Here is a 10,758-nt window from a genome sequence, read left to right as displayed (position 1 = left end):
TTATATATGTTTTTATGTATTTTTTTTCCTTTTTCTTTTCTTTGTGTTTTCTTTTTATACTGTAACTCTTTGTTTTTTGTGAAAATTCAATAAATATCTTTAAAAAAAATAAAATAAAGTTGGCCGGTTTCTGGCTCGTCTAAGAGAATGCCCAGATATGTATTCCGGGCATGGCAAAATCAACAGCAGCAAAGCATCAGGAAACATCACCAGGGGCCGAATGAAACTCGCTTAAATTATTGAAGCACCAAGGTCTGACTCAAAGCTGCGGCGTGTACAGATTATTAATGCAAAGATAGATGTTGGCATATCATGCACAGTGCTCCCCAGGGCAAAAAGCAGGACTCAGCCAAGCTAACGTGCAAACTGCTGCGGTGTTTGGTCTTTGTAACACATGGGAAGGGTGTGATTTGTATACTTCTGCTTGAACCCCTTCCTCAGTGCCATTGCCCCAGCTCAAACCTGATCAATATTGGCGTGACCTATCCCCTCCCAATACTGGTTTTCTGCAGCCTGCACCATGCCTAGAGCCAACCGCTGTGCTGATTTGTAGCAATGGAAAGAAGAAAGGGGTTAAATTCTGCACTGCTTTGGCTTGCAAGCCTAAAGACTCCGCCCTAGTATTCTTGGGCTTCTGCTCCCCTGTTCGGTTCTGTGTTTATTGCCTTTCAAGTGAGAATCGGGACCCTGAGGCCTGTACAAGTGAGTAAACTTCTTCTTCTTCTTCTTCTTCTTCTTCTTCTTCTTCTTCTTCTTCTTCTTCTTCTTCTTCCCCCGCCCAGCCACTCTGGGCGGCCTGCAGCAAAATATTAAAAATAATAAAATGTCAGACATTCAAAACTTGGAACAGGGCTGCCTTTCTAAAAGTTGTGCAATTCTCTACTTCTCTGACATCTGATGGGAGGGCCTTCCGTAGGAAGGGCACCACTGCCGAGATAACGCCTCTTATCTGCGGGGTGCTCAAATCACATGGTTTATTATTTGCTGCAAACTGATCCAGGATTCGAGTGTGCTGAACGTGAAGCATTCAGGACACAACTGCTGCTGCCGCCGGCCCAAGACCTCTTTGAGTTTCATGTCTTGGTCCAAGAAGTGGGAATTAGGTAATTGCTCATTAAAGTGCAAACATAATCACTTGTGCTGTTGCAACACACACACACACACACACACACACACACACACACACAGATATATATATATGCAAATTTTACATGATAAATTCCAATTAAAACATATCAATCACCTTGCATTTACGTTTCTCTGAATCCCTTGACTTCCCTCCACCCTTTTTTTGGTTTCCATTTCACATTCCACTTTGTAATCAACTTACCCTTTTGAGTATGCATATACCGTACTTTTCCGTGTATAAGACTAGGGTTTGTTTGTTTTTTACTAAAAAATAATGTTAAAGGGGGGTGGTTAGTCTTATACACGGGGGCAATCTCTCCCCCCCCATTTTCTTAATTTTTATTAGTTTTCTTAATTTTGAGTCCCCCCAAATACACGGGGGCGTGTTATAGATGGAAAAATATGGTATATATATATACAGTGGTACCTCGGGTTACATATGCTTCAGGTTACAGACGCTTCAGGTTACAGACTCCGCTAACCCAGAAATAGTACCTCGGGTTAAGAACTTTGCTTCAGGATGAGAACAGAAATCGTGCTCCAGTGGCGCGGCGGCAGCAGGAGGCCCCATTAGCTAAAGTGGTGCTTCAGGTTAAGAACAGTTTCAGGTTAAGAATGGACCTCTGGAACGAATTAAGTACTTAACCCGAGGTACCACTGTATATGATGCTCCCACCCCAACTTTTAAGAAATGATGCCTTAGCTTGCTTCTCCCTCTTGTGTGTCACCATGTCTTTTCGATTGTAAGCCTCGGGGCAAGGCGTGTCCTACAACTAAGATAGCTCCTTGAAAGGAGTCCAGGCCTGAGAGAAGGATTTTCAGCCGGTTTCCCTGCTGGGAATAGCCTCCAACGTCTGTTTTGAGAATCCCTTGCTGTTTGTGTGTGCGCTAGAACTGCCCAGTTTCCCTGCAGCAGCAAGTTCGGGGGGGGGGGGAGAGGACATAGGTCTCTGTTTGTGTGTAAGAAATGTCTTTTTTGCCTGCCCCCTAGGATCATCCCCGGACACAGTCCTGGGATCCTTGAAACATGCAAAAACCTTTTCCAGCTCCACTTGGGCTGGTTCCCCGCCCCCCTGCAGACACCCAAGTAAAAGAACCAGTTTTGTTTTGCTGAAATGCAAGCTCCCCCTTCCCCCCTCTTCTTTAAAAGTTCTTTTCCTGGACCAGTGATAACCTTCTTCAGCCTACCAAACTGCATTTCCTTGTGTACAGCCTTCAGTTGAGGTCTTGGTGGCTGCTGCTGTTGCAGGACAGGGGTGGATATGTGGTCCCGTGTGGATGGATTTATTAAGGGCAGAGCAATGGATGCAAATCTTACCCTGTGCACATTAAGCTGCGCAGCCCTGAAAAAGGCAGGGGTATCCCCTCCTCCCCATTTCTCCGTGAAAAGCAAGTAAGAAGCAGGATCACAGTTCAAAACATATGTTTCACTTGAGGGGGGGGGGGGAGTTGAGCGCAGGGTAGGTCCCAGCGACAGATGTGGCCCTGAGAAGAGGGCAAGGCTTGGGGAGGAAGATACAGGGGCCTTAACGGTTGCATTACACACACCCCCCAACTCCAGCCTGAGGTGACCCACCCTGTCTTGTGTTGTATCTTTCCACATCTCACTGGAGTATTATTTTATTTTATTTTCTGAAGCCCTAAGGAACTTAGAATTGATGTGGAACATTGATAAGTTATCCTTTTCATTTTTTAAAATAATAATAGTTTTTATTACATTTTCAGTTTTATCATAATCACAGTTTCAACACATAATTCAATAATTCTAAGCATTGCTCTGACAGAGCATCAACCTCCCCCCGCCCCTCTTTCTGACTTCCATACATAATTACTTTTTTCTTAGCATTTCTATAACCGCTTTTTTACTTTCTCTCTTATTTTTATATTTCCCCTCATGTAAATCAGTTCCTTATATTCTCATTACGAAACATTTCAACTCAAACCTGCAAACGTTTTCAGATGTTTACAGTGTTCTTTCATATATAATATAAATTTGCTCCAGTCCTTTTGAAACAGTTCGTCGCGCTGATTCTGGATCTTCCCCGTCAGCTTTGCTAACTCTACATATTCCACCATCTTACTCCTCCGTTCTTCCAATGTTGGAAGTTCCTGCAGTTTCCATTTCTGAGCCAGGAGTTTCCCCAGCCACTCTGGGCGGCTTCCAATCAAGTGTTAAAAACAATACAGCATTAAATATTAAAAACTTCCCTAAACAGGGCTGCCTTCAGATGTCTTTTAAAAATAGGATAGCTACTTATTTCCTTGACATCTGATGGGAGTGCGTTCCACAGGGCAGGCACCACTACCGAGAAGGCCCTCTGCCTTGTTCCCTGTAACCTCACTTCTCGCAATGAGGGAACCGCCAGAAGGCCCTCAGCTGGATCTCAGTGTCTGGTCTGAACGATGGGGGTGGAGACGCTCTTTCAGGTATACAGGACTGAGGCCATTTAGGGCTTTAAAGGTCAGCACCAAAATATTTTAAGACACAGCACCCATCCTTGTTTTGCCAATCTTTGTTCTAACATGCAAATTCTTCCTTTTTCTTCTTTTTTTGCCATGGGAGTATTTTCTCTCTGCCCCCTACCCCCCAAAAAATGAAGTAAGGAATTGCTCCAGAAGCTTTTCTTCCAACACCCTTGCTTCAGAGGAACCCCATTGCTTCTTCATGCTATTCTCTGACCCACCCCATCTCCTTCCTACTGGAGTCTCACATTTTCAAGACTTCATATTGGTTTGTGTTCCTTTTTGTCCCATAACTCAGGAGCACAGTGTCCTTTCACGGGTGAGGTGGAGCCACTGAACTTTGGGGGAAGAACCGAAGAATAAAGGAGGATTCCAGGCTCTCCCTCCAGCCTTTGTGGCCGATGGTGTGCTTTGCTCGGATTAATGTTGTGTTCGGCTCGGATCCCTGCGGATAGGCAAGTAGAGCTGCTTGCTTAGCAGCCAGCTGAGGCAAAAGCTACCCTGCCATCTTGGGACGGTGTACAGAAACAAAACGATGCATGGCAGAAGAAGCACGTTGCCAAATTAACAACTGAGGGCCACAGGGGGAGCACCTTCCACTGGCGTTCGCGGCAACAAAAGCAGCAATAATTTTCCAAGAGACGATGATCTTTCAGAAGGCTTGTTGCATCTCTGCCGTTCTTTCCCTGAGCGGCTTGGCAGTTCTGCTTGTTCTGGATCGCCAGCGTCCCCTTTTCTCTAAACAACAACGGCGGCAGACGCAGAAATCTCGGGAAGGTGATTTCCTCCGGGATCATTGCAGGTCTCTGGCACAGCAGGACAGAGCGTTTATCTGGGGGAAACACTTCCGCACCTCTTTCAGGAAGTCGTCTTCCTGCAAAGATTACGTGGCCAGCAGTCACTACCTCACGAAAACCCTGTCTGCGGAGGAAGCCGGCTTCCCCATAGCGTACGCCATCACCATCCACAAAGAATTTGGTACCTTTGAACGGGTCTTCCGAGCCATTTATGTGCCCCACAACGTTTACTGCATCCACGTGGATAAGAAGGCACCTGACAGGTACCAGCAAGATGTGAAGAAGCTGGTTGGTTGCTTTCCCAACGCCTTCCTCGTGTCCAAAGCGGAGGTGGTCATTTACACCGGGATAACCAGGCTCCAGGCTGACCTGAACTGCATGAAGGACCTCCTGAGGTCCACGGTTCAGTGGAAGTATCTCCTCAACCTCTGCGGCCAAGACTTCCCCTTGAAAACCAACAAGGAAATTGTCCGGAAGCTGAAAAAGTTTAACGGGAAAAACATCACACCTGGAGTTCCCCTTGTAGATCCTTATACCGTGAGGACCAAATATTCTTTCAAACCATGTCTTGGAGATCACGACGGAGAATATCCAATTCAAATGCTAAGCACCATGTATTTGAAATCAGAAGTGCCCCACAATCTGACTCTTTACCGTGGCTCTTCATACGTTGCCCTAACAAGGCCCTTTGTGGAGTTTATTTTCTCCGATGAACGGGCCCTCGATTTGCTAGAATGGTCCCAGGACACCTTTAGTCCAGACGAACAATACTGGACGACACTCAATAGGATACCAGGTACGTAGCAACATCCAACCGGTTCTGATTTTGTTGGCTGGGGTTTGTTGTCGGATCTAAAGTTGCACAGGTTCTCAAGGAGATGAATTGGTTAGAGTGTGGTGCTCGTCATGCCAAGGTTACAGGTTCGATCCACATATGGGACAGCTGCATATTCCTGCATCCTTTCAAGTGATGCTGTGCTGGTCCCGTGGGTTAACCGTGAGGTGGGGTCTGAGTCCAGTCCGAGGTCGAGGGTGCAGTATGGAGGCAGTCCGTCAAAGCTGAAGCTGGGTCCAAGGCAGGGAGTCGGGTGAGGTCAGGAGCTCCAGCAGGACAGAGTGCAGGCAGGAGCTGGATACCAACAATGTTGCTCCCGCAACTTGGGACTGGGGCTGGTTGGCTTTTATCTGCCCCGAGGCATAGGGCGGCCCCGGTCCTCAGGTGACTCGCCTCTCCTGGCCTGGAGGCGAGCACTCCTCCTGCAGGAACTTAGTTCTCTCCGTCTCTCTGCCTTGAGCCTCTACAGCTCAGGAGAGGCTGGAGGGTTACTGGATCCAGAGGCAACCTCAGCTTCCCCTGACGAGGCTGAGAGTGGAGCACCTGCAGGCAATGGGTCCTCCATCACCTCAGGAGCCAGAGCAGACTCAGCTGGTGCCTGCACCTGAGGATCCAGCACAGGTGAGGACCCTTCAGGCTCAAGCCCCAGCCCTGGCTCAGCTGGTTCTGGAGGCGGGGAATCCTGTGCAGGCTGGGATTCCTCAGGTTCAGCATCCAAGTCCGAATCCCAGGCCATCACAGATGCCTTCACCACATCCTGGTTCCAGTTGGTCGCTCCATGGCTGCCACAAAAAACCTTGTGCCTCCTGCTTTTCAGCCTGTTTTGACCAGCGCTTGCATGCTACACACTCCTGTTGTTCTCCCGGACAGCTAAGGGAGTGGGAGCCAAGGCCCATCCACTTGCTCAGGGGACGACACCCTTGCTTATTTCTCGTTCTGGCAACCTGGCTCACTCCTTGGGGATGCTGATGAGGACACTTAAGTGGCCAGCTAAGGCCACTATCTTACAAAGAAACTGGTCTGACTAGTTCAGTAAACTCTTCTTATATAACAGAAAAGGGGGCCAAGAATTGGAAGGGATTTGGGGCATCATCCCTCAAACCTACATGCACGATGGCCAGAGATGTTATTTCTTTCCGGGTCATTCTCTTACAGGGATGTTTCTGTTTGTTTAACAGCTGGATTCACAAGTCATTAGGACAAAACAGAAACTGCTTGTACATACCCTCCAACATTTCTCCGATGCAAATGGGGACATCCTAACCCATAATAATAATTTTACTATTTAGACACTACCCAGTATTTTCTCTACCTACCATATCCACCAACATTTCTTTGATGAAAATAGGAACTTCCTAAGGAAAAACGGGACATTCTGGGATCAAATCGTAAATCAGGACAGCTTCTGTAAATCCAGGACCGTCCCTGGAAAATAGGGGCACTTAGAGGGTTTGCTTGTACACCTGGGAATTTAGGAAAATAATTTTTATAATATTTATTAAACAGGTTTGTTTCTCTCCCCGCCCCCCTCGAGATGATGCAGACAAAACGGAAGGATTTCAAATGAAATCCCAATTACCTTGGGAGAAACTGAGATAAATAAGAACTCCCAAAGCATGACGAAATGTCCATGTTTTCAATAGACCATCTGGCACTTTTAAGATTAACTGCTGTGCCCTCACAAGGCTCATCTTTTGGTTTTGCACTCTCTCCAAATAACAGACGTCCCTGGCTCCATGCCAAATGCTACACGAGAGGGCGGCTTGAGAGCTATCAAATGGATCAGCGGAACTGTTGGGAAATGTTACGGTAAATGCACAGATTTGGCATTCTGCTGTCTAGTACTGAGAGCGGGCCCTTCTTGTATTCCATGACCTCTGTCTATACTGGTCCTCTTTTCCCTTCAGTTTAATGAAGGCTTCAAAGCGGTTCAGAAACAAACTTGTGGCATTTCAGAACTTGCAGTGCGTAGGCTCAAAACACCAGCACTGACACAGTCCTGTTTCTTTCCTGGGCAATGCGCAGTTCCAGAAACGATCAGCTGGGTATTATTATAATCTATCCAGAGAATGACCACGCTTCCAGCTGAGGGCCTTCTGGCGGCTCCCTCATTGTGAGAAGCGAAATTACAGGGAACCAGGCAGAGGGCCTTCTTGGTAGTGGCGCCCATCCTGTGGAACGCCCTCCCACCAGATGTCAAGGAAATAAACAACTATCTGACATTTAGAAGACAGCTGAAGGCAGCCCTCTTTAGGGAAGGTTTTAATAACTGATGCTTTAATGTATTTTTAACCTTCTGTTGGAATCTGCCCAGAGTAGCTAGGGAGACCCAGTCGGATGGGCGCGGTAGAAATTATTGTTATTATTAAATGCAGAGAGAAAGCTGAATGGGGCTCCTTTTGCATGATTGTTCAAGGTTATGAACTTGCAGATTACACCAAATTTGCACCCAAATTTGTGCACTAAAGTGCATACAAACTATTCCTGCATGTAAGGGGGAATATATGTACAGTGTTACTCTGCATTCACTTTTTGGCTGCCATACTTCTCTCATTGACTTTCATGGAATAATGTTTCACAGTCGGGGTCTTGAGAATTACAACCTTAGTGGCTTGGAGAACTCACAAGTCAATGTAAATAAAGAAGGTAGTGAGCTGCATCTTATATTATAAAGATAGTAATTAGCCAAGCCTTGTGGTAGAAGTGATCTGATGACGTATTTTCATGAAGAAAAACGCTGCTTCTGAAAGGAGTGGTCAAGACCATATTTCAAAAAGTAAAAACCAGGACACCACGAAAGCTGTTGCGATGTTTTTAGGAGGACACCAACATTTTTAGGAAACCCCTTAAATCACCCCTAATTCACCTACCTGCATCATATATATAGTCTGCAACTGCAAGTCCGCTGAGTAAAAGTTACCATATTTCTCGCTCTATAAGACGCATCAGACCATAAGACGCACCTAGTTTTTGGAGGAGGAAAACCAAAAAATATTCTGAATCTCAGAAGCCAGAACAACAAGAGGGATCGCTGCGCAGCGAAAGCAGCGATGCCTCTTGCTGTTCTGGCTTCTGGGATAGCTGCGCAGCCTGCATTCGCTCCATAAGACGCACACACATTTTCCCTTACTTTTTATGAGGGGAAAAAGTGAGTCTTATAGAGCGAAAATTAAGGTATTCATTTTTTAAAACTTTAACAGGCAGTGCCTTGTGCAGACAATTCGGGATTGTCTGCAAAACTCGGCTTGAGTTTAATTCCCACATAATATAGGGTTGCCATATTGTAGGGTTATAGGGTTGCCACAACCAGGACTCCCAAAAAGTTTTTTTAGGAAGACCCCAAAATTGTTGAGCTTCTTTTAGCCACCGGACATCAATTCCACCTTTAAAAACCCAATGGTATACAAATAACGTATGCCAAATCATTTTTTGAATTTTTTTAATCAATACCACTTTACATCACATTTAATACAATTTGCCCATTAAGTTGACTTTGCACTCTTCATTCTTTTCTGTAATTACTTCTTTATATGACCTTCTTTATTTCCGATGAAAGTACTTTTATCTCTTGACAGGTCACTATAAAAGAGACATTTGTGTCTATGGAACTGGAGACCTTGAGTGGCTGCTATCCGGTACACAACTGTTTGCTAACAAAGTTGAACTTGAAACATATCCACCTACTGTGGAATGCCTGGAACTGGCCGTTCGGGAGAGGGCACTGAAAGAGAGTGAAATACCTGTGGAACCAAGTTGGTACCTCTAGGGGAATGGATATGGTTTACTTTAAGACGATGAACAGAGCCAGCATCCTGGAAGAGCCAGTTTAGCTTGAAGCCATGCATGTTCCAATCTTGAACATCATCTCACTATGTCAAAATTTGGGGCAATCGATATATTGGTTGATATTTTTTGCTATTTGATATACTTGATTATTTTTAGGATTTTGCATCCTGTTTTGGAACAGAGTTACTATCCATTTCTCCCACCCACCAAAGAACTCGGGTATCATTTGTTAATACTTTGGGAAGTCGTTTTGACCAACAGGAAGAAAGACGGTGAATTCATATTTCAAGCTGGTTGAATTAGACTTTGATCATTGTTGCAAGTCAGGTTTCACTAAGTGGTAGTCTAGACGACTGGATTAAAACTGACTACATATCGATACAAGATTTACTAAGGGGCCTTGTTATTTGCTGGAGGACTTGTGTCTGCGCACAAATATTGTACCTGTTTCTGAAGTGAGATCAAGGCCCGATATTCAGATATACGGGCTACCAGGATTCCTCTGTTATCTCCCGCGGAAAGAAAAAACTCCATGAGTATCCTCCCCCCTTTTTTTATAATGTACATGAGTATCCCTTTCCCTTTTTTATAATGGGAGCCTCACGCGCCCCCCACAGGTAATGTGGGAGCTCAAAATCGGCACAAAAGAGCAAAACGTAAACTGCAAAAAAACCCAATTTCTCTTGAAAACAAAGAGAAGATCTTCGCACATAAGGTTTTTTTTTTTAAAGAAAGAGATGGTTTTTCAGGTGCAACTGAACCAGTTTCTTTAGAGGAACTGCTTATGTTGATTAACGGCAAATCATTTCCATATTTCTGTGCACCATCTTAATAATAATAATAATAATTTCTGTGCACCATCTAAATCTTCATTCACCTCAGATGGTTTGAAAAGGTGATGGCCATATGTCAGGGGTAGCCAACAAGGTGCAATTCAGATGTTGTTGCCCTAAAATTTCCATCATCGCTGAACGTTGGACATGCTAGCTAGGGCTGATACGAGCTGCACTGCAGAATAGCTAGTGGGCACCATGTTGACTATCCCTGTAATATTTGCTAAAAGTGCAGAGGAGAAAAATTAAAAAGTGGCATTTTCTTCTTTCCCTGTTTTACCATTTATTTTTTTTAAATGGAGACTGAAATTTTATACAGAAAGGTTTCATCCGTGCAGAAATGTCAGCCAGTTCTTTCTTGGCATCTACCGTAAGCATGAAAATGGGTCTGCTAAATAGGAGCTTGAACTGGTATGTCAATGAATTATGGACATTTAACGCAGCCCTCCGTTTCGTGACTCATTTCCATGTAGGCCCTTGCTGTTAAACATGTTGCCTGTGTTTCAGTTTTGGTCTGTTAAGTGTTGTACTTTAAAGTGGAAGAGTATTTTTTCTTACAAAAACAAACAGATTTGCAGATATTCATTGTAATTTTTTTGTAACAATTCAATAGTAAATAAATAATTTGTTTTCTTAAAATAAAACTAAAAGAAACTGAATCGTTTCCCTTTACTTTAGAACTGTATTGAGGGTATCAGAATTTGTACTAAGGGTACCAGCTTTTCAACCAGATCTGCAGCTGTGCCCTTAACAGCAATCAAGTTTGGACTGGTCTGCCGGAGAAAGACAACTGCAAAGTTAGGTGTAATGCTGAGCTCCTATAAAGGAATAAAACACCGGATGAGTTAGTGTCCTAGGTGATAAAAACAATATGTCTATGCCAAAAATTTAAAAGGTTTGTATTATTTTTCTGATT

At 44.6% G+C, this 10,758-nt stretch overlaps 1 protein-coding gene across 4 annotated transcripts; it reads left to right on the top strand.

The window, feature by feature from the left end:
• Positions 1–220: 220 nt before the first annotated feature.
• LOC310767103 (N-acetyllactosaminide beta-1,6-N-acetylglucosaminyl-transferase-like) lies at positions 221–10,496 on the top strand. Of its 4 annotated transcripts, none has more exons than XM_083623985.1 (4): positions 221–696; positions 1,889–2,043; positions 3,890–5,184; positions 8,799–10,496. In XM_083623985.1, the coding sequence occupies exons 3-4, from the start codon at positions 4,236–4,238 to the stop codon at positions 8,987–8,989; spliced, it is 1,140 nt and encodes a 379-aa protein (XP_083480111.1). In that variant the 5' UTR covers positions 221–696; positions 1,889–2,043; positions 3,890–4,235; the 3' UTR covers positions 8,990–10,496. The 4 variants fall into 4 exon arrangements, with proteins under 4 accessions (XP_083480111.1, XP_083480108.1, XP_083480110.1 ...); XM_083623982.1 differs by lacking the exon at positions 1,889–2,043 and adding an exon at positions 6,946–7,032 and having other exon boundaries at positions 221–702; XM_083623983.1 differs by lacking the exon at positions 221–696 and adding an exon at positions 6,946–7,032 and having other exon boundaries at positions 1,883–2,043.
• The last annotated feature ends 262 nt before the right edge of the window (positions 10,497–10,758 follow it).

Source organism: Podarcis filfolensis (genome assembly GCF_964270895.1).
Source record: "Podarcis filfolensis genome assembly, chromosome: 7".
Classification (NCBI taxonomy): domain Eukaryota; kingdom Metazoa; phylum Chordata; class Lepidosauria; order Squamata; family Lacertidae; genus Podarcis; species Podarcis filfolensis.
This window is presented reverse-complemented; position numbering and strand designations above follow the sequence as displayed.

Coding starts and splice junctions, on each gene's coding strand:
- LOC310767103 (XM_083623982.1), top strand. CDS start 4,236: ATGATCTTTCAGAAGGCTTGTTGCATCTCTGCCGTTCTTTCCCTGAGC. Junction 5,185..6,945: donor GACACTCAATAGGATACCAG/GTACGTAGCAAC, acceptor TCCAAATAACAG/ACGTCCCTGGCTCCATGCCA. Junction 7,033..8,798: donor AACTGTTGGGAAATGTTACG/GTAAATGCACAG, acceptor ATCTCTTGACAG/GTCACTATAAAAGAGACATT.